The sequence below is a fragment of the Urocampus carinirostris genome, chromosome 3 (genome assembly GCF_059441175.1).
Source record: "Urocampus carinirostris isolate Australia breed hairy pipefish chromosome 3, RoL_Ucar_1.0, whole genome shotgun sequence".
Taxonomy (NCBI): Eukaryota; Metazoa; Chordata; class Actinopteri; order Syngnathiformes; family Syngnathidae; genus Urocampus; species Urocampus carinirostris.
The window spans coordinates 44,345,042-44,372,975 of NC_142351.1; the positions used below are offsets into that span (position 1 = coordinate 44,345,042).

Here is a 27,934-nt window from a genome sequence, read left to right on the forward strand (position 1 = left end):
TCCTACCACTCATCCCACTGTGATGTGTCATTCTTTGCCACCGTGGTACAATGACTGTGTGGTACAATGACTGTGTGAACCTCCATCTGTTAATTTTTTTTTGTTTTTGTTTTGCCTTTAATGAATTCCTCCTACATCCTATTTCTGTTCAATTTTTCATGTTTTTTAAACATGTTGGTGTTGTGTGGTGTATTTATTTGCTTTAATTTAAAACTATGTTGCTGAGTTATTTGTCATGTTTTCTTGAAGGGAATAAATGAATAGCAATAGCATTCCTAGGAAGGTGCACACTGCATCACCATGAGTCCAAACGTTCTGCAGATCAATATTTGTCTTTTGAGCCTGCCTTGAGAGTCTGCTTGAAGGAGATGAGAAAAATTGTGGTGGTAGAGTGAAAGTGCCCCAGTAAGGAAGAAGACGATAAATGATCTTCAGTAAGACAAAATGTGAGCATGTGCAAGACAACATGGCACTATAAATTGCCGTTTAACAACCGTGTTCGCAGCATCACTGATATATTGTCATGACCAATTGGGAGGAAAAATGTGTTCCGTCACTGTTTTTTAACTCCATTTTATAATTTGTTCAGGGTTCATATGCTTGAATTTTTAATGTTGTGTGTTCTAGGATTGAAAAGTTCTTGAATTTTGGGTTAAGTGCTTGTATATGCTTTAAATTGTTGCCATGTTTCACAAGTCTGCTTTAAAATGATGCCAACACTGCTCCCTGGTGGCTTTGTTTTTGCCATTGCAAAAATGGGAAAATTGACTTCAAAAGTCCTTAAAAAGTGCTTGAATTTGCCCATAAAATTGGTGTACGAACCCTATATTTTTCGAAATTAGACTTATCATTAAACAGTTCTTTTACAATTGAGGCCATTGCAAATGGTTTAAAAAAATAATCATTGAACGTGTGCAGCAGATTTGACGTAATTTCTTTGTTTGCAGAGCTTTTGTGTACCTGAGCAACCTGTTATACCCCGTACCACTTGTTCATCGTGTTGCTATAGTAACAGAGAAAGGAGACGTGCGAGGTTTCTTGCGTGTTGGGGTTCAGGCGATAGCTGGTAAGGAAATAATGAAGCTGTTTTGAAAAGAACACTTAATGTTTCTGTATTCTGCTAACTTACATATTGTATTTAAAACAAATATCTGCAAAATTGCATTAACAGTGTCATATTTTCTTTTTATAGCTGATGAAGAGGCCCCAGACTATGGGTCCGGTGTAAGACAATCAGGAACTGCCAAGATATCTTTTGACGATGACTACTTCAAAAAAGTAAGTACAAAATCAGTAAAATATGTTAGCATCTAGGCCAGAGGTAGGCAACTATTTGGAGTTGCGGGCCGCATTGGGTGAAAATATTTGGCTAAGAGAACCCGGGCTTGGAGACCTATTCAATTTTTTCATTTATAAATAAATATACTTGTTGTTTTTATATCTGCTTTTAAATAGATTAGTTTTGTTACATTGGTGTCGAAACACATTTTTATTTTTTGCAGTATTTCTGCAGTAGTACTTTTGAAGTATTTCCAGAGTGGAATTTTTGTCGTATATCTGTGGTATTTTTGTAGTATTACTGTAGTTGTATTTTTGTAGTATTTCTGTCGTAATATTTCTGTCATAATATTTTTGAATCATAGTATTACTGTTGTGGTATTTTGTTTTTCCTGTACAAGTATTTTAAAAGTATTTTCAAAGAGGTTTTTTTGGGTGTATTTGGATAGTATTTTTGTAATATTATCGTAGTTGTATTTTTGTTGATATATTTCTATCGTAGTATTTTTTCTATAGTATTGTTGTCGTAGCATTTATTAAGTATTTTCAAAGTATTTCAATTATAGTATTTTTTTTTCCTGTAGTATTTTCGGTAGTATTTCTGCGGTATTTCAATATTATTATTTTTGTAAGAATAAGTAGGTTTTTTTTTTTTTAGTATTTTTGTTGTAATGTTTCTGTGGTATTATTTTTGTATTATGGAATTACTCTAGTGGTATTTTTGTTGTATTTTTGTAGCAGTATTTCAGCAGTATTTCCATTATGGTATTCTTGTTGTATTTCTGTATTGTTGTATTACTGTAGTAGTATTTCCTATTTTTTCTAATTGAAAGCAAAACAAAACATCTGGTCCCTGTTTTCGAGCACAAAATTTTATAGGGACAACATTGGCACAAAAAATGTTTTTATTAGTCATACTTTGTTTACCATTATTTATATTTCTCATTATGTTTTGATCAATTTTCGTTTGGTGGGCCACATGAAAAAGCCAGATGGGCTGCATGTGGCCCATAGGCCGTAGTTTGCCTACACCTAATCTAAGCTGTGTGGCAGTTTACAGATGGTAAACTTTAACAACACCTTAATGAAACTGTAAGAATTTAAAATGTCCTAGGTATTCAGATAAGTACTAATTTTACTCAAGCTTATGTTGTCCTCTGTTGCCCCCTCCCCAGAATGATTTTCCATCCACAGTTATGACCCATTCTGGTTTGTCCCTGGAAGAGCTGCGCATTGTGGAAGGCCAGGGTCAGAGTTCAGAGGTCATCACCCCATTGGAGGAGCTCAACAGAATCAATGACATGGGTACGGCTGCCAGACTTTTACCCCTAGACAGATGGTCTCGTTGAATGCGAAATCGGACCTGACGAAAGGGGGATTGTGGGAACGCATCCAAAAGTTGCTTAATGGACCGACAACATTACAGGGAGTGCAGAATTATTAGGCAAATGAGTATTTTGACCACATCATCCTCTTTATGCATGTTGTCTTACTCCAAGCTGTATAGGCTCGAAAGCCTACTACCAATTAAGCATATCAGGTGATGTGCATCTCTGTAATGAGAAGGGGTGTGGTCTAATGACATCAACACCCTATATCAGGTGTGCATAATTTTTAGGCAACTTCCTTTCCTTTGGCAAAATGGGTCAGAAGAGGGACTTGACAGGCTCTGAAAAGTCAAAAATAGTGAGATATCTTGCAGAGGGATGCAGCACTCTTAAAATTGCCAAGCTTCTGAAGCGTGATCATCGAACAATCAAGCGTTACATTCAAAATAGTCAACAGGGTCGCAAGAAGCGTGTAGAAAAACCAAGGCGCAAAATAACTGCCCGTGAACTGAGAAAAGTCAAGCGTACAGCTGCCAAGATGCCACTTGCCACCAGTTTTGCCATATTTCAGAACTGCAACATCACTGGAGTGCCCAAAAGCATAAGATGTGCAATACTCAGAGACATGGCCAAGGTAAGAAAGGCTGAAAAACGACCACCACTGAACAAGACACACAAGCTGAAACGTCAAGACTGGGCCAAGAAAAATCTCAAGACGGATTTTTCTAAGGTTTTATGGACTGATGAAATGAGAGTGAGTCTTGATGGGCCAGATGGATGGGCCCGTGGCTGGATCGGTAAAGGGCAGAGAGCTCCAGTCCGCCTCAGACGCCAGCAAGGTGGAGGTGGGGTACTGGTATGGGCTGGTATCATCAAAGATGAGCTTGTGGGGCCTTTTTGGGTTGAGGATGGACTCAAGCTCAACTCCCAGTCCTACTGCCAGTTTCTGGAAGACACCTTCTTCAAGCAGTGGTACAGGAAGAAGTCCGCATCCTTCAAGAAAAACATGATTTTCATGCAGGACAACGCTCCATCACACGCATCCAAGTACTCCACAGCGTGGCTGGCAAGAAAGGGTCTAAAAGAAGAAAAACTAATGACATGGCCTCCTTGTTCACCTGATCTGAACCCCATAGAGAACCTGTGGTCCCTCATCAAATGTGAGATTTACAAGGAGGGAAAACAGTACACCTCTCTGAACAGTGTCTGGGAGGCTGTGGTTGCTGCTGCACGCAATGTTGATCGTGAACAGATCAAAGCACTGACAGAATCCATGGATGGCAGGCTTTTGAGTGTCCTTGCAAAGAAAGGTGGCTATATTGGTCACTGATTTGTTTTTGTTTTGTTTTTGAATGTCAGAAATGTATATTTGTGAATGTTGAGCTGTTATATTGGTTTCCCTGATGAAAATAAATAATTGAAATGGGTATACATTTGTTTTTTGTTAAGTTGCCTAATAATTATGCACAGTAATAGTCACCTGCACACACAGATATCCTCCTAAAATAGCTAAAACTAAAAAAGCCCCACTCCAACTTCCAAAATATTCAGCTTTGATATTAATGAGACTTTTGGGTTCATTAAGAACATGGTTGTTGTTCAATAATAAAATTAATCCTCAAAAATACAACTTGCCTAATAATTCTGCACTCCCTGTAGTTTGCTCTACAATTCAGGAGTTGTTGGAAGGATGAGCTTTAACTTTATTGCTTTTAGTTGACAAGACACATACAGATTCAAATTCCGGCGAATGAAACAAACTTTGGATGTCACTCTTTCAGACCTCAAGCTTGGAAACATCCCAGAGAGCAAGCTGGCAACCGGTGATAGTCAAACAGGGCAACTGGAGATCGGCAGCACCTTCACCTTCCGTGTGACTGTGCTTCAAACAACGAGTGTCCCGCTTGAATATGCGGATATATTCTGCCAGTTCAAGTGAGTCTTCATAGCCAGCTCACCACAGGACTTTATTTATTTACTTTTTAAGCACTTTTCTGCATAACATATTTTAAGGGTATTCCCAAATTCTCAAACATGATAATGTAAGGAAAGAGAAAATGTTTTTTTGCATAAAAACGATATATTTGATCAATATACTGTATTCCAATTATTTTCAGAGAGAATGAACTTTAAAGACAGCTTATCTCGTCCTTGACTTCCTGAGCTGTTACCACAATTGAAGAACACCGGCACCTGAGCAAGCTACCCACCATATTAGTTTACGTGTTATTAAGTCAAAGCGGTTACGATTATTTTAAGCCAAGTTTTGGTAGGTTTTGTGGAGAATGCCAGGGCATTGTGTCGCAGTAATGGTACAACAAAGGGTGGCAGCCTAAAAGGAGCAAATTGGTAAAAATGACACACAGAGAGCTTATTTGGGGTAGCTCGGCCCAACCAATAAAAATTTGACGCAGCCTCGGCAGAAAAAAGCAAATCTGGCCAAATAAAAACATGCAGTGAGCTGCCTGGCTAACTGGGAACTAACAACAAAAATTGCAACTACGACCAATGCAAACCCGTCTGGGAATAAACCGATGGACACGTGCAGTTGACATGGGTTAACTGGGAGCAAACAAAACAGTAAGCTTTTAGCAGCTCCGATGCTAATGGGTAGCTAGTCAAATAATATCGTACCACTCACAACACAATTGGCTAAAAGCACAAATGAAAAGTCACTAACGCCTTCTTAAAAGCAGGTGAAGGCAAAGAAGGAACGCACGTAAGGTAAACTTTAGTTCTTTTTTTCTCTTCAAAGTCTTCATATTTCTGAAGTGCCATGAGAAATCTCATTGCATACAATATTTTACAATGTTGATATCAATGAGAATAAAGACAATTTTAATTACCCCACGCAACACCGACAAAACAGTCACAAGGCGCCTAACAAGGGGGTTGGCAAAGTTCCAATTTGTTCAAACAGAAATGAGCTGTATGCACTACAATCACAGTCTTTTTTTAAGAGCATCACATGTTGTGTTAACGAGCTACTTGGGTCAACTTTGAGGCCTAATTTCTCGAGTCCCCTTCTGCGTGTAATATTTTGCAATGTTTTTGTATAATTGTGGGAAGGAACGTTACACGTTCTGTGTCTGATTGAAGAAAAATGGTCTTGGTCCACTTGCCAATTGTGCTCCCCATCTCATGTGTTAAGCAATTGTTGTGGAATGAAGAAGTACTGTCATACATGCCCATTTACATAAAACCAAATTATCCCTAAATCCTTAATGCACATAGTAAAAAACACTATTTTCAGACATAAAGTCTTTAACTGCTGTGCGACTTTTTTAGGTAATTTTGCAAAAAATGTTACATTTGACACTGGCCAATAATTACATTGGTGTTCCAGATCGTGGTTAGTTTTCTTCGTATGGGTTTAATAATAGCAGACCTGAAACCTATCGATTCTATACTCTGGGAGAGTGAAATATTAATCATGTCAAACCGAATGAAGCAAGTCAAGCAGGCAAGTCATCCATTTTCCTGTACTAACCATTTGTATGAGATCGTCAAAGGATAAATCCCTAAAACTGTAAAAACTTACTGGACAGCCACCGTCCCGACAGTCTCCTATAACTTCCAAATCTCGGAGGCATGACAGTTCCACAATACTCATTCTAAATCTGTTCCTAGATCATTCAAAAATGTTTATCAAAAAATAAATAGCTAGTATAAGTCATGAGCTGAATTGGTAGAACCCTTTGAGGTAAACCTCTGTCGTGTGAGAGCTTCCACTGTATATAAATAAATATATAGGGTTATTTTTATGTATAGCAATGACCTTAAAGCAATTAGTTGCTTTAGCAAAACAAGAGCTGCTTTATATTTCAGCAAGATGTCAAGTCATGTTTATTTGTATAGCTCTTTATCACAAGAAGTCTCAAAGGGCTTCACATACCACTGACTATTACAGACTACAGACTATTTTTACACCATCCCCTGATCTAAAACCTACATGAGGGCCAGGAAAAACTCAAAACCTCAGCAAAAGGTTTTATAACATATGTTTGTAATGCACTATGAATAACCAAAGAACAAGCAACATTCTAAATACAAAAACGATGTAACACAGAGCCTGACAGAAAACCTCTAGCCTTGTAGCGCACCATTTGCGTTCAAGTCTCGTGCAATGTTCTTTTAGATGTAGATCTACAAAAGCTCCTCCAGTTGATTGAATGTGATGTATTGACATCTTTTTTAACTTTCTTTAGTTTCCTGCATCGTCACGATGAAGCCTTTTCCACTGAGCCTTTGAAAAACACTGGCAAAGGTGCTCCTCTGGGTTTCTATCATGTCCAAAACGTGAGTCTTTCTGTTCTTTTGTGATCCTGACTGAAGCAGTGATCGCTTGCCCAGTTTTAAAAACTTCTGTTAACTTTCTGTGCAGATTTCAGTTGAGGTGACGGAATCCTTTATTGAGTATCTCAAGACCAAGCCTATCGTTTTTGAAGTATTTGGTCATTACCAGCAGCACCCGCTTCATCTCCATGGCCAGGACTTAATCAGGTGTTTGATAAGAACTAGGAAGTAACATCATTTGTTTGGCTTAGTTGAACCTGACTCAAATAATCTCTTGAGCTGTTGGCCTTCCTTTAAAACTTTACCATTTCTTCCTACAGTCCTCCAACACCATCCAGGAAATACTATCCCATTCCTATGCCGCTCTCAAAACCCGGTAAGATTTTTACTTTACGCCACATAACTTAGCCTCTCAAAATCATTCTTATTTACCTCATCAGCCTGCTTCATATTTCCTTCCACCTGTCTTTCATTTCTCACTTCCTTTGGATTCCCTTTCTCACTCGTCACATGCTACATTGTGGATTCAGACCACACTCGTAAGATCGAGTTGCTCCGCTACCTGATGAGCGGTTACGTGAACGTCAAAGTGCTAGACACATTGTCCGAGCACGCCAATGCTTTGGCCTCCTCAGCTGTGGCCAGCCTAGAGGATGAAGCCGACCAGCTATCGCACTTTCCCTTCCTATCGGTGCTTGATGACCCAGTTTTCATTGTGCCCAGGCACCATGGTTGGTACAGCGGGCAGTGGAGTAGATAACAATCCTTGCGTTCAGTTGTTAGTTGCCAATAGGCTAGTGCTTTGCTTGTTTCCAATTGTAACCATGGCTGGTATTACAATGAGTCTCTGCAGAGTAGGGCTGCAACTATGAACTATTTGAATAGTCTGCCAGTACCAGACTCTTAAATGATTACCGTAAAATCCGGACTATAGAGCGCACCTGATTATAAGCCGCACGCACTACATTTTACGGGCATTATTGGTTTTGTCCTAACACAAGCCGCACCTGTATACAAGCCGCATGCACCCACATTAAAACATGTAGCAAAGTTGAAAGCTTATCCCAAATTTGACTAGGTGCCGCGATTGTAACTATAAATATAGTATTCAATCCAAACACCACAATCAGCAACATGAACGGAAAATGATACCTGTAATTAGAATTTAATGCAGACCTTTAAAGTCCGGGTCCTGTTGAAAGTAATCCAATGAAAGAAATGTATATTTCCAAAGTTAAGGGTGGGAAAAATATATACCTGTATCCACTATTGTCCGCTGCAACAACAAGGAGATTTAACTCAGCTTCACCCTACTTCCCGTCAGCCCGCGTTTGCTCCGCCCCTTCTTTTTGTTTCGCTCGTAGAAAACATATCACAATAAGTCTCTAAAATAAATACATTACAAAAATATACAGTTGCAAATACATATTATACATGGTTACACATATTTACAAAGAAAGACGGTACACCGAGAGAGTTTTCAAAGCTTTAATAATAATAATGTAATTTTCATCCCAATCCGTGCCTGTGAAAGGTACCAACACGCTAATAACACGCTCGCAACGCATCATGCGTATCTGTTCAAAAAAGCCATACCGCAAATGAGAAATTCACGGTTGCTCTGTCCACTCCACGCGTTGGCCCGGTATTGCAGTACCTCCGGGAACGGTGCAATCGCAATGATCGTAGCAAGGCTTTAAGGCTAGGACCTTAGCTTAGCCTTTTGGCTGAGAGTAAGAGTCCCGGCTCCTAGGCTTTGTAGCGTATTATGAACTGACTGATAACGGATAATGGATAATGTATAAAGAAGATAGAACAATAACCCTTGAAAGTCGTCTTTTTATTGGCTTTTTCCAGGCTAAAATGCTCCCAAACTTAAGACCTGTTGATAATGCTGCCATTTCTGTATGTTTTAAAACAGAGACGGTTTTCCGCATAAGCAACTCGTGGCACAGGTTGTATTCATATACAGATTCTTCTCTGTTGGAAAAAATGTGTTTGGCGACAATGGGCCACAATGTAATTCATTCGGTCGCTCGTCGATTTTTGTCGACAACATCGACTAATCGTTGCAGCCTTAAAACAGAGATGTGTTGTGTCCTTTGTCTACCCGTCTCTAATAGCAATTGACCTCAGCTCCCAACGACAGTACAGTGTAATGGATTTGCCTCTCCTTGAAACTGAAGTCCTCTAGGCCTTTCTACATTCTGGTGCAAAGCTCCTGCTGTATTTATGATGATACACACCTCCCTAAAATTAGGGAAGCTGATTCCGATTTGATTAGTTTTGTTAGATTAACCTTTGCTTACAGGTTGGAAACCGCAATACCAGACAAGTAGTAATTTTTTTTACATTTATCATAGCAAATTGCTCTGCCTGAACCTTAAGCACAGACCTTTTATTGCTTGCTATGTATGCTATCGATAATACCCAAAGAATATTTCCATTAAACAATTGACTGGAACCCAAGGAATAAAATACACAGTTTGGAGCTTTTTCCTTCATAATGCAGAAGACATTCGGAGTTATCTTAACTGATTATTATTCTTACACTGTCTTTGCCGCCCACCCATGTGAAGTGAGGAGCCAGCCTTGCAAATGTGTTACTTGATGGTCTTAGCTGGTTTCGACTGAATAATATGTGGTCAAGTTCTAATAGATCGGAAGATGTCACAGCAACATAGTGGGCCAGGTCAAGTCTCCTTTTTAATAATTGAGAGGCCTAATCCAACAGCTTGCTCCCTTTGGGCACATGCTTATGTAATATACAGTATGATTTTACTGTACAACTGTTTTTGGTGTTTCCTTTCGTTAGTGCTTGATGTTGTTCTTTCTGCTGTGCCTAAATAAAAAAATATATAGTTCGCTAGGCCAGTTGACTTTCTGTTGTTTCATATGTACCTAATTCTTTTTATATTTGTCAGTTCCAGCTACCAAGTTAAACACAATCACCAAGTCAAATCTGGGCCAGTGTGTCAGCAAATACGACCTACTCGTCTGGTTTGAGATCAGTGAGTTAGAGCCAACAGGAGAGTAAGTTTTTGCATCTGACTCTCTATACACTAATGAAATTGATTTGTTTTGGTTCGAAAGTATACATTTTGTAATTTTTAGTAAAGATTTTTTTTCCTGAAAAGTGACATTCTTTAGTATAGGACATAAATACTATGACACAGTGCCCTCTTAATGAACAAAGTGGTATTATCAGGACTTAACCCTTTTAACATTTTCACACATCAAATAATAAGTTAAAATAAATTCAAAATCAACAACTTAGATAAACAGTTAAGACAAGAGAAGGACAAGAAGGGCTGAGGGAAAAAAGCCAAAGCTTATCTTGCTCCCGTCCCCTTGACAGTCCAAACAGTTTTCACATTTATGGTACAGTGTGAATTATTTAGCGCCTCCTTGTGGTAAAAACTTTATTAACTTAAAAAAATAGTCATTTGAATAATAAGCAACAATACATAAAGTATCATATAAACATACACGTTTTAAATACATGCAGGTCAAAAAAAATATATTTTACATACTGGAGCCTCATCTAAAGAAAACTGACATAATTGTCCACAATCTTTCTGCTATGGGTAGTCAAAAACCTCAAAAAGGCTTTGTGTGTTTTGGTCACTTTGAGTTTCCGTAGTTAGTATTTTTCCTTGTGCTTTTTAGTACCCTTATTTTGTTGCACCGCACCATAGAGAAACATTTAGTGGTTGAATAATACCCACTTTCCCTCTAATCATATCACCTAACCTGTTTAATTTACAAGGTATTATTATATGTGAACTCTCAAACGTTTTATGACATAGTTTGCATTTTGACTTGACATATTTAGTTTTGACTCAAAATGCGTTCTTGTCCTCTATAGGTACATTCCAGCCATAGTGGATCACAGTGGAGCACTGCCTTGTCATGGCACATACCTGCTGCACCAGGTATTCAACTGTACTATGTCTCACTTCCATTGGACATTAACTCTTTCAAGGCCTGTAAAAATGAAAAAAAAAAAAATTTGCTCCATGTTTGTATAACTTTAACTTATTTTTCAAACCTTTGTCTAACCAATTAAAATACTCATTTCATAAACTATTTTCCCTTGTAAAATAACGACAATATTCAGTATGAGCAAACGTTTCTGATTCAGCAGATACCAAATACTGTATATTTGTTCATTTAATAATATTTTACAAAACAAAGAAAATATTCTTAAAATGTGAAACAATTGTCTGCCATTTTAGTTTTATTTTATTTTTTATTAAAACAAAGTTCATAGATTGACAAAAGTTATCTGTCATGTACAATTTGGCTTGTTTATTTATTTTACCCCAAAAAAAAAAGAAAACGTTTTCTCATTTAATGTTTTACTGAAATTCTTATTCAAATTACATAAAAGTTTGAAAAATAGAGTGTGTATGGCTTGATTTCAGTTAAAATGAAATCTATTTCTAATTTTTAAATATCTATTTTTTTCTAATTCCACCAAAAAATACCTAGAGTAAATCTGTATTAATTAAGTATTAATAAAACGTAAAATGGGCAAAATGTATCCATCAATAGAAAATGCTTACTGATATTTATGTATGTACCGTATTTTCCGCACTATAAGGCGCACCTAAAAGCCTTTATTTTTTTCAAAAGCTGACCATGCGCCTTATAATACAGTGCGCCTTATAAATGGATCAATATTAAGTCGCAAAGTCTTGCAACTAAGGCAAGCAGCCGCCGAATAGATTTTCCCCGAAGGCGAAGTAGTCCGCGGTGTATGCTGGGATTTATATACCGGCGTTTCATTTCCTAACCAATGTGTCAATCATCATTTGAATCAGTCACTATTGGCTAAAGTTATTCGGAGGTAAAGGGGGCGGATCCTTTTGATCATTTACAGGCTCGCATAGGCTAAAGGTGCGAAACAAAGCCGGCAATTGGCCAAAAAAGATTAATGTGAATCACACGTTGGGTTGCACTACGGCATAGAGAAAACATTTTTTACTATTTGTAAATATTTTACTCTCCTGGATTTACTACACTCACGGTTGTAAGAAGACCATGGTTACGTATCATTATTGAACGTGATGGCTGCAAGAGAACTTAGGTGAGCTATGCGGCTTTATATTTTCCCGGTATCTTGTTTTAGAACGATCTTGATGTTTCTGTGATGAGTCTTTTTTTAAACTAAATTCAGTTCAAAGTGTTTATTGTCATATGCACAGTAAAGAACCCAGTTTCCCTGCACAATAAAATTATTACTTTGCTGTCCACACAGTTGCCAGCAAAAAATAAAATGGAAACTAAGAAATGTTTGGCATTTCTTGAATCCCAAGACTTTAACCTTTCGAATGATATTTGGAACGATGCATTTGAGTGATTGGTGACATCGTACGGACACCGCATCCGCACGTGTCTACGACACGTATTTGCTTCTTTGCAAGCTTTCCGAATGTTAAGGGGTTAATACGTTTGACTGAACTTTCTGACTGTTTTGTCGAAGTTCCCATTGTAGCGCCTTATAATCTGGTGCGCCTTATGTATGGAAAATATAGGACCAAAAACTATTTTATGGGGTGCGCCCTATAATCCGGTGCGCCTTATAGTGTGGAAAATACGGTATTTGTTTATTTCTGGGGGATTGAGGTCAAAATTACGTTTGGACTTCTCTATCCTCATCCAACCAGTGAACGACTTAAAATGAATCTGTGGCGTTTTTAGCCATTGTTGGCTCTGAATGAGTAAATTCAGATGTTCATTAAAACAATTAAGATTAAGCTGCTGTAATTTTACGCTGCAGGGAATTCAGCGGCGCATCACTGTGACACTAATCCATGAGAAGGGAAGCGAGCTGCACTGGAAAGACGTTCGAGAGCTGGTTGTCGGTAGGTATTGCATAAGACATGAATAGTTTTTCAAGATTCCTAATGGAAAACACGAAAATGTGTGTTCATGGCTGTAGCTATTGACCCATTGCTCTGTTTGGTGTCTCACCAGGTCGTATTAGGAACAAGGCTGAGGTGGATGATGGTGCCATTGATGCAGTTCTGTCTCTTAACATCATATCTGCCAAGAACATTAAATCCTCCCACAACTCTAACAGGTACATGCGCGGTGAATGGGGACCATAACCCCCGCGAAACGTCATACTCTGCAAATTAGTGTCGCCCTCTTTGACTGAGCCAGTGAGTGAAAAAGAGAGAGAGATCTCCATCTGTGTATGTATGTATGTATGTATGTATGTATGTATGTATGTATGTATGTATCTATGTATGTGTGTTTGCATAAAGAGTTCATGCAGGAGCTTGAAATCCTCGAAAATACTTGAATTTTATTGTTGAGTTTTCAAGGATTGATAAGTGCTTGAATTTAGGTTAATATGCTTGTAAATAGTTAAAATTGTTGCCATGTATCTCAACAAGTCTAGTTAAAAATAAGGCCAACACGGCTCTCTAGTGGTTTCGCATTGCCATTGCATTTATTCTTGCTTCATGATTAACGGTAGCTGGCCTTAGTTTCTATGGCATTGTCCTAAAACGGATCATCGCCCCCTACGGGTAGAGTCCAAGAGGAAAGGTGCACGCTGCATCTACACAGGGCACTATGATATGTCTATTAGTGCAAGGATTACGTAGTAATTATGGAAATTTATTATGGGCTATGCAAAACAATATGGTAGAGTTTTCCAGGTGTACATTTTAACAGGAAGAACTTCCTGCAACTGAAAATGTAAGCTTATTTTCACCCAACAACTACATGGGGAGAGACTTGTCTCAATAAATATATTCACGAGTTACTCAAGATTTAAAAAAAAACATGTTTTAATAAATGCACAAGCAAGACTAAAAATCACGTATGTAAATCGTAGATGCATTTGTGGCTCTGTTTTTTCTTTTAATCGTGCTGAAGATCTTTCAAAATGGACTTTTAAGGTCCTTGAAAAGTGCTTTAATTCAGCCATGAACCCTGTATATAGAAAACGTTTGGATGTTAAAGGTAAAGTTCTTCTTTCTCTTTATTAAGGGGCCAACGTATGAGAGAAAAAGAGAGCCATATATCTTAGAAAAAAATAAATGAATATATAACTGACCTCTTACTACAAGTTCTAAGCTTGATTTTATAACGGAGATGAAAAGACCTGTGCTGTACAATGAGATAAAGATGATGATGAATGACTATAGGTTAACGAAACGCTTTTACTGCTCCTCGGATGATGCCGCAGATGATGCAGGTGGTGGCGCAGTGGATCAACGTGTCTTTTTCTTTGGTTCGGTAGATGCACCAAAGGATAGAGAGCGTTTAGGTGGCACAACAAAGGGCTTCACAAACTTTTGATGTTGAAACACACCGCAAAAACACACCACCAGACACAAACTCTTCTCATCACGATCTATAGACAGAGATGCAGATCTCAAGGTGTGCCTGCCAATCCGCTTGAATCTTGGCCAGTAAACATTTTGGGGGGGATTTTCAATGTTTTTAGATATTTGTTAAATTCAAATTGAATATTATTAACCGACGCACAACGTAGCGAGGTGTCTCTGAAATTGCGTTGCATATCATGCTGAAATTTGATACTGTATTCACTGTAAATTGTCAGCCTGTGTAAGACCGTGCTTGAATGTCTCCAATTGAATGTAGTTGGAATCACTGCATGGCCATTGTTTTTGCTCTATTGTTGCTTGACTCTCTGTGCTTCTCTTTTTTTTCTGTGCATTCGCCCCCACTGCTGCTGCCGGACCCATGATTGTGCTCAGGCTGTCTATTGATAAGGATATTGATAGGTATTAGCGACCGGAGAACATAAGGCTCCTTTTATGAAAGAACGTTATGCTTCTCTCTTAATCCAGTCGTTCCATATAATTCAGTTACTTAGTACTGTGTATACTTTGTATTACTTTCCTTTGGCACTTCTGTGCACTAAACACCGCAAATTTTCTAACGTATCCTGCCCGGCCAAAGAAAAGAAAAGCCTAACTGTGACCAAAATGTAATACAATCATAGCATTCTTTTTCAACATATAAATCCTTGTGTCGGTCTAAAGAGTTGTCTGTAACTGTCTTTTCCCGACTATAAGGCGTACCTGATTATAAAGCGCATTCAATTAATACTACAGCAAGAGTGAGGATTGCGTTAAAAAAATCACCAGAAAATATGAAAAATATTTCATGGAACATAAATAGTATGAAATTTGGTTTCACAGCTAAAATGAATAGATTCTTTCATTAATGGTTGAAGGGTTTAACTGTAAACATGCATTTCCGATTTTATATACTGCATTTCCGGTGTATAAGGTGCACTTTCGAATTTCTGGTAAATCGTGGGTTATTGGTGCGCCTCATAGTCTGGAAAATACAGTAAAGTACTCATATTTTACTACCTGAGTGAATTGGGCTTTTCTAACCTCATCATAGGATTTCATCATTCTAGATAGTGGCTTGTCAATGGTCAGTGAAAGAGATACCTGAGCTTCATCATCATGTCAAAATTATGTCTACATTTTTTTATTTTATCACTCATATTTCACCGATCTTGCAAATCATAATTCAAGACCAAGGGAAATTTGTGTGTGTATTGCGACGTTGCAAAATCATATCTGTTCTTTAATGAGCGTTCAGGGTAGAAACAGTTGTTTGGTTTCAATCTGTACCCTTATAAGCAAACGTAGGAAAACCACAGGAGAAGCCAAATTAATTCTTGTGTGTTAGGACATGGGTCGGCAACCCAAAACGTTGAAAGAGCCATATTGGACCAAAAAACAAAAGACAAATTTGTCAGGAGCCGCAAAAAAAAAATCAATGTTTAATTGTTCTTAAAAAAATAAAGAAATGCAATTAATAAATCAAAATTTTGATGTCATTTTATTTTTTAGGATTGGAAAAAAACAAACACGCATAATGTGCCCCTTATTTTTGCGACAAAAAGAATTCAATAAAACGCAGCATGCATTTTAAAAAATTAGATGGCAACCTTTTGAAAAGGTAAAGTAAATAAAATCACCCCCTGAGCCACAGGTTGCTGAGCCCCGGTCTAGGACAACCTCTGTTAACAATGATATAAAGTCTCAAAATTAAAGAAGGCCTCAGTCCCTTATTAAGCTCCCCTTCTACTTTAGAACTGCTTTGCTTTGTCATGTTGTGTCATGGATCTCTCATTTGAGTGTGCTTCCTGTATTGTGTTGTCACTAGAAAAACGTGAGTGTCATTTGATTGCACCATGTCAATGTCAAGCTCCTAAGGTTTCAACTCTCAACATGACATCCCTCATAGTTGCCTTTGATCCTAATGTTCGACAGTTAGCAATCTTCCCAATCACTCCGTGAAACACAAAATATCCTTTCATTTGGTGTAAATGGTTTTGGTTTCTTCCAGGACATTCTACCGCTTTGAGGCAGTGTGGGACAGCTCCCTACACAACTCCCTCCTGCTAAACCGAGTTACTCCTTATGGAGAAAAGATCTACATGACTCTGTCAGCATATCTCGAGGTAAGCTGCTGCTCTCCTGTCTTAAGTTGGAACTCTGTGACTTTGTAAGTTTACTTGGTTTTCCCTTTTTGCAGCTTGACCATTGCATCCAGCCTGCTATTATTACTAAGGACGTCTGCATGGTCTTTTACTCTCGAGATGCAAAGATTTCGCCTCCCCGTTCCTTTAAGAACCTGTTTGGTAGCGGGTATTCCAAAACCCCAGACTGGTAAGCTAGCAGTCTGCCTTATTTTGACTTTCGGTATTATTTAGGCCCCCCTTGAGGTCAAAATACTTAATTTATTCAAAAATATATATAGATCAATTGACTTGAATAATAAGCAAAAATACATGAACTATTATATAAACGTGCATTTAAAAAAAAAAAAAAAAACTCTTAGTCAAGAAATTCATACCGTATTTTCCAGACTATAAGGCACACCTAAAAACCCCAAATTACGCGGAAATTTGAAAGTGTGCCTTATTACTCAGTGGTCTTATGTACCATAGAATACAGTGGATAAAATCGAAATGCGTACAGTAGTTATAGGTTTTAAGGTATGCTACTGTATTTGTGCAATGATTCATCAAATGATAAATTTTGCTAGCCAAATTCACAAAACATCATATGGGATTTGAACGCAAGTAGGTGCGTTAAGAGCGCTGACACTTTACCATCAGACTATTACAGATGAAATACACAAACGCATCAGAGCTTATCTTGTTATCCGGTGCGCCTTATGGTGCAGAAAATACAGTAATTATTTTACATAACGTGAGGCTCTCCTGGAAAGAGCTGACACGATTGTCTTTCATCTTGCCCATTAGTGTACCCAAAAAACAAAAACGTTAAAAACGTTATGAGAGGCTGGGGAAAAAAACGAAAATAATAGTGTGGTTTGTTCACTTTGAGTCTCTGTAGTTTGTATTTTTATTTGAAGCTCATGTTTTTAATTGCTCTATACAATACAATAAGATCGGTTGTGGTCAAATATTACACAGTGTCCCTTTAAATTTATGATTCTCAAACTGTAATCCAGGGGAAACACAAGGAACTAATGGGGGTACCGTGTTTTGGCAATGTTAAGCTTGATTGGGCTCAGCTTTTTAAATCATAATCCTACCAACTCCTGCCTAGAATCCCAGTATTAGAAAGCTTTAAGCCACAAATCTACTTGATAATGCAACATTCAAACTACTGACTCTTATGCACATGGTTTCTTTCCAGCAACCGTGTTACTGGAATCTATGAGTTGAGTTTGTGCAAGATGTCAGACTCCGGAAGCCCAGGTGAGCTTTGTCATTGATCATTGTGATATTCTTTCCTCTAATTTTTCCCTTTAAGGTCTTCATTACATGTTTACCCTGAAGTGCCATGTCCAATCCCGTTGCATACAGATATCAATGACAATAAAGACAATTCAATCCATTTCAATTTTGATTAATGCAAAAGGCTTAATTTGTGCCAAGTGCACGTTATCACGGGGATTGTCGTTCCTGGTTTGCAGGCATGCAACGCCGGAGGAGGAAGGTGCTGGATACCTCAGTAGCATATGTGCGTGGAGAAGAGAACCTTGCAGGTTGGAGGCCCAGAGGAGACAGTCTTATCCTAGAGCACCAATGGGAGCTGGAAAAAATGGAGCAGTTGCAAGAGGTACAATGAAATGTACGCAGGATGTTGTGAAGGGTGTTTAAATGATTCTTCTTCTCTACATCAAGGTGGAAAAAACCCGCCACCTTCTCCTGTTGAGGGACAAACTGGGCGAATCGTCTCCTGTAGGATCGGGGCCAACTAGCAAATCCCTGAGCGATCTGCTGTCTCCGAGTATGAGCTCGGGCAGCTTGTCCACTTCCACTTCCATCTCCTCGCAGATCTCAAGCACCACCTTTGAGAGCGCCATCACGCCCAGTGAAAGCAGCGGCTACGATTCCGCTGACATTGAGAGCCTGGTTGACCGCGAGAAGGAGCTGGCCACTAAGGTGACTAGAACTGGAACTAACGACTACTTTAAGCATTAACTAAAAATATATTGTTTAAATGTGATAAAAGACAATATATTTTACAGGAAATTGGGAGATAATTACCTGCAAATAGCTAAGACATCTATTTTACCATTGCATAAATGTGTATTACTCGACCACTAAATGTCGCTATATTTAGCAGTGCAATATTAAACAAGTGCTAAAAAGCACAAGGAAGGATTCAAACTACGGAGATTCAAAGTGAAAAGACTGCACAATTTTATATTTTTTTTTCGCCCAGTCCCTCACAAGAATTTGGGATTTTAAGTATTTGTAGCAGCAAGATGGCAGACAATTATGTCAGTTTCCTCTAAGTGAGCCAATTTCGGGTTTTTAGGTGTGCCTTATAGTCTGGAAAATACACTAAATTGCAGGCAGCTGGATCCCCTCTGCAAGGCTCCTACAGGTGCTTAAAATTCTTGAAAATGCTTAAATCTTTGTTTTTTTAAAGGATTGAAAAGTGCATGAATTTTGAGGGACGTGCTTGTAAATGCTTGTAATTGTTTGCTATGTTTTTAACAACTTTGGTTAGAAATGATGCAGACACTGCTCTCTGGAGGCTTTGCTTTTTCCTCATTAACAGCAGCTGGCATTTGTTTGTATGGCATTGTCTTATGAAGCGTCATCGCCCCCTATGGGTTGCGTCAAATAGGACAGTTGCCTGCTACAGCTAAACAGGACACTCTAACCTGTGTATGAGTGCAAGGATAACGAATCAGTTATGGACATTTATTGCGGGCCATTCAAAAAATTAAGGTAGCATTTCCATGTGATGAATTCTGAAGGAAAGAACATTCTGCAACTGAAAATGTAAGCTACATATTACTGTTATTTTTACCCAACCCCTATATTAGGTGAGATCGGTCTCAAATATTAACACATGTATTGTTCAGAACCACAAATATCTTCGCGATTTACTCAAGATATAAAAATTATGTCTAGATAATTGCACACGCAAGATTGAAAATAGCATATGTAATTTGCAAAGTATATGGCTCTGCAAAAATATGATTCACATCTGGATGTCCTCTTTAGAGGGTACTAGAGAAAATGGAGAATTTTTTTTAGAAGTCCTTAAAAGTGCTTGAATTGGGCCGTGAAAAAGTTGTACGAACCCTGCCTCTGTTAATATGCTTTGAGCTGACGATTGTCACTTTGTTTCCGATGTAGTGCCTCCGGCTCTTGACTCATACGTTTAACAGCGAATATAACCAGTTGGTGAACAGCATCAGCGACTGCAAGGTGAGGCCTTGCCAAACTACGTCGCAGCCCTTATGGTTGTACGCTCCCTTTAATTTGCGTTTTTTTTCCCAGCTCTCTGACATCTCTCCGTTAGGACGTGATCTTTCAGTGACCAGCTTGAGCAGCGCCACGTTAACCCCTTCCTCCACTTGCCCATCTCTATCAGACTCGCGATGTGCTTCCGTGGAACAGAAGTAAGTCTAGCTTGTTGACCGTATGCTTTATTTAAATAACCTCTAGGTAAGATCAGGCCTAGAGAAATCCAACCGGACCCAGGCCCATGTGTATTAAAGTCCGACTTAGCCCGAGCCCGACCAATTAACTTGATTTGCAGGACTGAGCAAACCTGAAATTTCACATTTTATTTGTGTAGTTACGGGAGGAGGACAGGTCATTTATGATAACAAATTACAGCCTGTCTTATGTAACAAACTTTAAGTTCAACAAAACTATAAATATTTACATATTTTAGATTTGTTTTTGGAGAGGTTACATTTACTGTCAGTTTTCATTAAAGGATTTTATTTTAAGAGTTGACGGAAAACAAAAGCCATTTGTCATTTTGCTGGGTTCAAAATCGGGCCATTTACCACACCAGCAGCACGTCCTCGAGAGTCCAGTGCGGCACTTTAAGGGTGAGAGCGGCAAAGAGACAAAGAATAACAACGCAGGGTGAATAATATTTTAAAAAAGGCTGCGAAAGAGAAGTCCGGCCCTCCCCGATCGTAATGATTGATATTTTAAACCCAACCTGAAATTCACCTAGGCCTGGGGCTTAAGATTTTACCTCTAGTTCAGAGGTCTCCAACGGATGCTCCCTAAGGACAGCTGAGCTGCCCGCAGACCTGTTTTGAAAATAGCTCACTTGTGCTTGGTCATTGGGATTTTCTAGTAAAATGATTTTTAGGCACACTTTTTATGCCATTAATTTACTAGTCCGGCCCCTGTGAGAGTGATGTTTCTACCATGTGGCCCCTGAGTAAAAATGAGTTTGACACCCCTGGTTTATATTCATCACAATAATGCTAGCCTTTTTGAACTTCTTCTCAAGAACTCCAGAAAACTGTTCGCGCGCATCCAGCCCATCCTGTTCGGACTATGAGAACTTCCCCATGGTTCCAACCTTGGAGGCATCATACCTCGCACGTGCGGGGAAGAACGAATTCCTCAACTTGGTGCCTGATATCGAAGAAATGAGGCCGGGGTGAGAACTTCTCTGTTCCTTAAGAGATACGAATCGCACGTTCACAAAGCCAGACCTTCAACGCGTGTGTTGACTCCCCTCTCAGATCTGTCGTGTCCAAAAAGGGTTTCCTAAGCTTCATGGAGCCGCGCTCCAACTCGTGGGTCAAGCACTTTGTGGTGGTTCGCCGGCCCTACGTCTTCATCTATAACAGCGAGAAGGACCCGGTGGAGCGCGGGGTCCTCAACCTTTCAACAGCGCAGGTGGAATACAGTGAAGACCAGCAGGCCATGCTCAAGGTACGCCGTTTGTGAACACTCAACACCAGGTGGCGCCCAAAAGACAAAACAAGACCTGGCTCTCTTTACACCAGTGCTTCTAGTCAAGTCAAGTCAAGTTTATTCGTATAGCCCTTAATCACAAGGCATCTCAAAGGGCGGCAGTAGCTCAGGAGGTAGAGCGCTCGTCTTGGGATCAAGGGATCCCAAGGCGGGCCCTCCTAAATCTTATTGTCCTGTATCTGTGCCTTGGCAGTGGGAGCGATAGTGTTTTGAGTGCGCAAAATAAATATACTGTTTTTTAACGTCAAAAGGTTGGCATGTATGTAATCCTCAAGTGGCGATAATAAGAAAATGCAATTTGGTCCATTGCCGCGGCAACCTCCATTGACAACAAAAAGACATGTCAAGTCAAGTCACGTTTATTTGTTTAGCCCTTAATCACAAAGAGTTTCAAAGGGCTGCACAGACAAATACTACTACAGACATACCACTCAAGTCAAGTCAAGTCATTTTTATTTGTATAGCCCTTAATCACAAATAGTCTCAAAGGGCTTACAAGCACTAATATCTAGAAAAATACTAAGAAATACTATAGTAATACTACAAAAATATTACAGTAATCCTATACTACAAACAAAATAACTATGGAAATGGGGTGGGTGAATGATGTTAATTATTAGGGTGGTAGGGACACCATTTCCTGTGGTGTGTCTTGTTCAAGTACATGCTGGTGGTACCCACCCCTCTCCAGGCCTGCAAATGTTTCCACAAGTAATACTACAAAACTACAATAGTTAAACGAGAAAATTACTGTTGCAATATCTCAATGATTTCATGCCATAAACCCCTAGAAGAAATTCTTTTGAACTGCACTTGAGGCAGCCTGAGGGATGCGTCCCACTATTTTAGAACCACTGCCATATACCAACCTCAAAACACACAATAAAATCTTAAGTCATTCAAATAAAGAATTATTGTCGCATATGGTTCAAGATTAAATATAAATATATATAAATATTTTTCCCCGAGTGTATTTAATCAGATAATATCATTGTTTTTTGTATTTTATTTCATATGGATTGATTTCTATAGTTGTCAATTATCCTGAAGTTAAATTGTCTGAAATGGGGAAGTTTGTGTTATTTATCACCTCCGAGTGGTAAAAATACTATTATATATATTATTTAAAATATATATTTAGCAAGAAATACATTAACTATCACATAAACACTATTTTTATTAAATACTTGTAAGTTAAGAAATATTGATTTTACATAAAACGTGCAAAACCGAGAGAGAGAGAGAGTATATAATTGCTATTTTGCTCCTCTGAATAAAACCAAGAAAAAAATTGAGCTTTTCGTTCTTGTTTCTCCCTAATTTGTATTCTTCCTTGTGCTTTTTAGCACTACTTTTTGGGTTGCAGGACACAAAACGTTGACATATAGTGGGGGAGTAATACACACGGTCTATTTAAGGTTGCCAAATTGCTACAGACACAATGAATATGGCTCTATTTTCTTAGATTATTTTGCCCTTTTTTATCTTTTAAGTTATTTGTTGGTTTTGTTTGCTTTAATTTGCTACCAAAATGTATATAGTAGGACTGTAAATCCTTACGATTATTGAGCAATTCAATTGAAGAAACCGAATGGTGTTTTTTTTCCTTTGCAAATAAAAAAATGCTCTCATATTAGCAGAATAAATTGGATGATTAAACAGTAAGTATTACAACAATTAATTATGGTGTCACTCTGTGGCAGATTGCAATTGTGGTGCTTTATGGTATAAAGTCAAAGTTTGAAAAACGTTCAAAGGTTTCTGACTTTTTTTTTACAATGTTTTTAAAAGCTTGATCAAACCCTAGCTTTTTATGAGGATTTTGGCTTAATTTACAGTAATCTCTATGAAAGTAAACATTGTGGTAAAACAATACGTGAGATGAGTTACAGTGTCATTTCCATATATTTTCACAGTAGAAGGTTAAAAGTTCCACATTTTTCAAACAGAAGGGTTTCCATGCAAAAGTATTTGTAAAAATTCTGTTTGTAGACCCCCAACACATTTGCTGTGTGCACAAAGCACAGAGGAATCCTCCTGCAGGCCAACAACGAGAAAGACATGAACGACTGGCTGTATGCGTTCAACCCTCTGCTGGCCGGAACGATAAGGTGCATGCGCGTCTCACACGCCGCACTTTCGAACGAAAGCCGTTTCTCAAAATCTGCTTTTTTCCGCAGGTCCAAGCTGGCGAGGAGGCGCAGTGGCCTGATGAAGAACTGAAGAAGCCGACCTGGCAAGCTCCGTTCTTTCCAAACGCCTTTGAACATACCAAGTGTTAATACTTATTAATCAATCCATGTGATTCTTGACAGTTCATCCTGTAAGTAGACTTGTGGCTTAACGTCTCCATTCTTGCAATTTCTGCCTCCGACACCTTCCTCCTCTACTTATTGTGTTTCGGTTTATTCACGACGGGGTTTGTTTTTCGTCCCGCTTCTCCCGTCATTCGCGTTTCCAACTAGTAGCATGTCGCTAGAGTCTCTTTGTGTGCACGATTCTGCCCATAACGTATCCTCGGCCGCTCGTCGTCTGTGGAAATGCCTCCCGTGGTCCCTTCGCACCCGGTTTTTACTCTAGTTCTTTGCTTTGCTCGATGACCGCAGCAGTCCTCAGGGGAAAACACGATTTGATCATGGATCAATCATGAAGGGAAATGGTATCCTCAAAGGGATAGGTTTGCGCTACACGAAAGGAACATACCCAAAAAACGTACTTAGGTGTTTTCCACAAGAGTTCCTTCGGGTCTTTGCTTCGTTCCCGCTCCCGAAACAAACGTACACAACAATGTCACCTCGTATGGAGGTCAGCAAATGACTTTAGCCTGTAGATATTTTTATAAAAAAGGACATTAATCAAAAATATCAACACAAATTGGGTCCAAAATGGACCGATCCACTACTTGGATAACTAATCCAACTTTCCAGTTGGTTTGAAACAAAATTATACTTTTTGTGGGTAGTTTCAATCATACCGTTGTTGTCGTATGAAAAATTGCGGTATTGATTGTTCATTATCTACATAAAGGGTAAGCAAACGTTTTGGCCGTTGAGTCTGGAATCCGATACCTCTGAAACACCATAGCAAAAACATGACGTAGCCTTGCTATTTTTTCTCGTTTGTGTTTACATGCTCAAGTTAGATTTTATCGTACTTTTTTTTTATAAAGGGACCATTTCGAAACACTCCTAATTTATAAATGTAAATGGTCTGCATTTAGCTAGAGCTTTTCAAGTCAATGAAGACCTCCCAAAGCGCTTTACAATGTGCTTCACACTTTTCCATTTTTTTTTTCCAATTTTACACACTAACTAACCGATAGCAGCGTCAGCCATGCAGGGCAAGTACCTGCTATCAGGGGCATTAAGGATTCAGGGTTTTGCCCAAGAACACTTCGACATATAACACAAAGGCCCCGGGAATCAGACCTGTGACCTCTTGATCCCAAGACGAGCGCTTTAACCTCCTGAGCCCATGCCGCCCCGCCAAATAAAGGCATTTGTTTGTAAATCAAAATTTTAAAGTATTTGAAGCAAAAGTAAAGCGAATATAATCTCTCTTTTTAAGCCCTAAATTCTATCATTTGAATTGGAAAAACTCAAAATGCAATAGTTAGTTCAGAAGTGTGTTTTTATTGCATTGAATATGCTAATTATCTTGATAAAATTAAATCGTTTTACATCGGGTTTTATTTCAAAATGTGTCACTTTTTGTGTCATTTTCAACAAAAGCATCTCATTTTGGGGAGGTGTTTAAGGCAAGACATTTCAATGTTTAGTGTTTTCAAATTATTCAACCACTTGATTTTAAGGGCTGTTCCAAACAAAACAACAATATCTTGGGGGAATGTTTATCCCAAAATGGTTGCAATGATGGCTCAAACCAACTTGGGTTGTGGATTGGTCCTGTCTTGACCTAAATTGTTTTTTTTTTGACGCTACAGTTTGAGTGCATAGATTTGCTACAGTATTCCGCTTTTCATATGAGCGGGAAACAGTTCTATTTACTGTAGGCTATCACCAAAAAGTATTTGACCCATTCCTGAGTTCTGCATATTTATCACTCACAAATGTTTCTTCACAACACTGTATGATCATGTAATCTAGAGGTAGTAACCAATGGGATATTTTTTCTGCCACACGATTGAAAGCAAAAATAAAACCTTTGAGAAACTATCGTAGGGGGGAATACATATAGAGCACACAACCGCTACTGACAGAATCCTGAAGATATGTAAATGTTTTTCTTTTTTTTTTTCTTTTCTTGAAACTGAACCACTTTGACGCTTATCATGTTTTTCGTGATGATCAAACGAAGGAAGGGATCTAATTTTGTGAATGAAGCTGCTTTACTCTTGCATTTTACTCGTTTCCCTTTTTTTAGTTGCTAAACCTTTTTTGGAATACTGTTTTAATCATTTAAGTATATTTTATACAAAACATGATGGGGCATATGTTGCTATTTCTGAACCATCTGCATTGTTTTTATCGTTTTGCACGTGTATATTATAGCAAAGGCCGACACACACATATCAAGGCTATAATGGATGGCTGTTACGCAAAACTGAAAGAAGTTATATTGAAGGGATGAAATACACTTTTTAACTTTGCGTTTTGTGAAAATATTTGCTCTGTGTAGTTTTGGATTCATTGAACATCTTCCCAAGTCATTTGGCGCCTCTGTTGTGATGTGTGAGCACAATGTGGATGGGGATGTAAAACTCTGGCCAGCCAACCAGTCGTTTCCTCTGGAAAATGAATACAATTATCAGGAATGAAGGAAAACCCCCTTTTTTATTTTTTCCCGCCAATATTTTTATAATTCGGGGTTTGTACGGGTGCTTCAAATCCTTAAAAATGCTTGAATTTTAATGTTGCGTTTCCAAGGTTTGAAAAGTGCTTCAGCTTAGGGTGAAATGCTTGGAATTGATGCCATATTTGGCGGCAGTTTCAGCCACGCATTAAATGGAAAAAGATAAATCCAGTGTGCTAAAAAATGATGCCGAGGCGCTTGTTCTGGTGGTTTAACTTTGCCATTGCATTTCTTTTCTCCCTCTTGATTAACGGCAGCTTCCATTAGTTTGTATGGCGTTGTCATGTGATGTGTTACTGCTCCCTCATCGTCACAAGAGTACAGGGGAAAAAACCAAGACGTGCCAGAAGGCTGACGTTTTAACGAACAATGGCTAGAAAATGGAAGATACAAACAATTGCTAAAACGTGGAACAAATCCACGCACTGCAATGTATCCAACTTTTCACAATAGTAGAATCAACTCTCCTGTCATATGAAAGGGAATGCCCAGAGATGACTAGCTTGACCGTGATTTATCTTGCCAACTGTTGCTACATACTACACCTAAAAAGGGCACTGTGAATTGCTTGTTAGTGTATTAATTATGGTCATTTCTTACGAGACATGGAAAAAGTTAAGCTATTGTTTTCTTCTGGTAAATTATCATGGGAAGAGCTTCTTCTTCCCTTAATGGTACTGAAGAACTTGGAGCTTGAATTTAGCCATGAAAAAGGTGTACAAACCCTGAAATCCTGCTAATGATTCGATCAACAATGTATTTCCTCAGGTCGGTCAACCTGCTGGAAGACAAGATAGGATGATTCTTTAATCTCCCATCGACCCTTATTATTATTTCTTTTAACTTTTTATGCACCGTAGCTATTTTTCCTTCTCGATGTATCGATTTTGCCAGAGCAAATATTTTCCCCTTGTGTGTTTTATATTCAGAGTTCTCATACTGTGTATTTATTTTATTGTTTCGATGTACATATTAATTTTGCAGTTCTTTGCACATGTTCGATTAACAAAATAAACCTAATGAATCAAAACTGCACAGTTTAGTCGCTCTCGAACCAAATAATGTGGCAGTGGAATGTTGCAAAGATGTTCGTATTTGCCTTTAAAGGGGCAACGTGTATTATCTAACCTCTCCTGGCGGTGAAAAAAAACTCACGAAAATCTGGACTGAAAAATTGAGAAGGAAAATTGTACTTTTGGGTCACTTTGAGTCACCGTAGTTTGTATTTTTTTCCTTTTCTGTACTCGTTTTTGGCAATACTACACAATACAGGGACTTTTAGCGGGCATATCATACACGCTGTCCCTTTAAGGGAAGAAAGGAAACACAATGACGCTCATTGTTTCTTGTTTGGGACAGTTTGTTGCATTGTTTCTTAAAAAGGAGAGTCAAGTGAAATTCTGCCTGTGGTCGCAAACATATTCACACTCATATTACACAGCCATGTACGCTCTAACCATAAAATGTTTTTTATTTTATGTTATATCAGGGATTGTAACTCAAAGTAGCTTATATCATAACTGCTTACTACACTGTTAGTGCTTCTGTCTTGATACATTTCCGTTGATGCCTTTCAAACCGGATGAAGGTTCCCCCTCTAAAAAATGCATTATCAACCTTTGAGCCCATCCAAAGTTTCGACTCGAAAAGGCACACATTACCATTGTACATGATTTGTTTTGTTTTCCATACTTATTTTGTAAATATCTGTGTTGTATGGAGCTTGAATTCAAATGTAAATATGTTTTCTGTATTTGTAATAATCCATTCGCTGTATAGCATAGATGTGTCATGCTGATAGCCTATTAACTGTATGGTAACCTTGCACCATTGGTCTGTGTACTGAATGAGGAAATAATAAAAGTGCAAACTGGAAAGAACAAGTGAGGCCTGTTTGTCTTGTTCCAGGTTTTCGCATATCTGCTTGGACATGTGATGGCTCTCACCTAATACCTCTTAATTAATTCAAAAATAATCTCTG

General features: G+C 38.5%; 1 protein-coding gene across 10 annotated transcripts in view; it reads left to right on the plus strand.

The window, feature by feature from the left end:
- The window catches only part of kif1b (kinesin family member 1B), an 86,961-nt gene extending 59,125 nt beyond the window's left edge, over nt 1–27,836 (plus strand). For 6 of the 10 annotated variants that reach the window (XM_088332011.1, XM_088332018.1, XM_088332015.1 and 3 more), the window contains 23 exons: nt 948–1,066; nt 1,193–1,278; nt 2,454–2,583; nt 4,388–4,541; nt 6,815–6,905; nt 6,991–7,109; nt 7,223–7,278; nt 9,827–9,935; nt 10,771–10,837; nt 12,688–12,772; nt 12,885–12,990; nt 14,645–14,671; nt 16,260–16,374; nt 16,449–16,582; nt 17,582–17,643; nt 17,862–18,007; nt 18,073–18,333; nt 19,546–19,617; nt 19,690–19,811; nt 20,669–20,821; nt 20,907–21,099; nt 23,134–23,252; nt 23,322–27,836. In XM_088332011.1, coding sequence (XP_088188137.1) covers nt 948–1,066; nt 1,193–1,278; nt 2,454–2,583; nt 4,388–4,541; nt 6,815–6,905; nt 6,991–7,109; nt 7,223–7,278; nt 9,827–9,935; nt 10,771–10,837; nt 12,688–12,772; nt 12,885–12,990; nt 14,645–14,671; nt 16,260–16,374; nt 16,449–16,582; nt 17,582–17,643; nt 17,862–18,007; nt 18,073–18,333; nt 19,546–19,617; nt 19,690–19,811; nt 20,669–20,821; nt 20,907–21,099; nt 23,134–23,252; nt 23,322–23,364 — 2,569 coding nt within the window. In that variant the 3' untranslated portion in view covers nt 23,365–27,836. Of the gene's footprint in view, nt 1–947; nt 1,067–1,192; nt 1,279–2,453; nt 2,584–4,387; nt 4,542–6,814; nt 6,906–6,990; nt 7,110–7,222; nt 7,279–7,432; nt 7,634–9,826; nt 9,936–10,770; nt 10,838–12,687; nt 12,773–12,884; nt 12,991–14,644; nt 14,672–16,259; nt 16,375–16,448; nt 16,583–17,581; nt 17,644–17,861; nt 18,008–18,072; nt 18,334–19,545; nt 19,618–19,689; nt 19,812–20,668; nt 20,822–20,906; nt 21,100–23,133; nt 23,253–23,321 lie in introns of all 10 variants that reach the window. The other 4 variants (XM_088332013.1, XM_088332016.1, XM_088332017.1 and 1 more) reach the window with 2 other exon arrangements.
- Nucleotides 27,837–27,934: the final 98 nt, after the last annotated feature.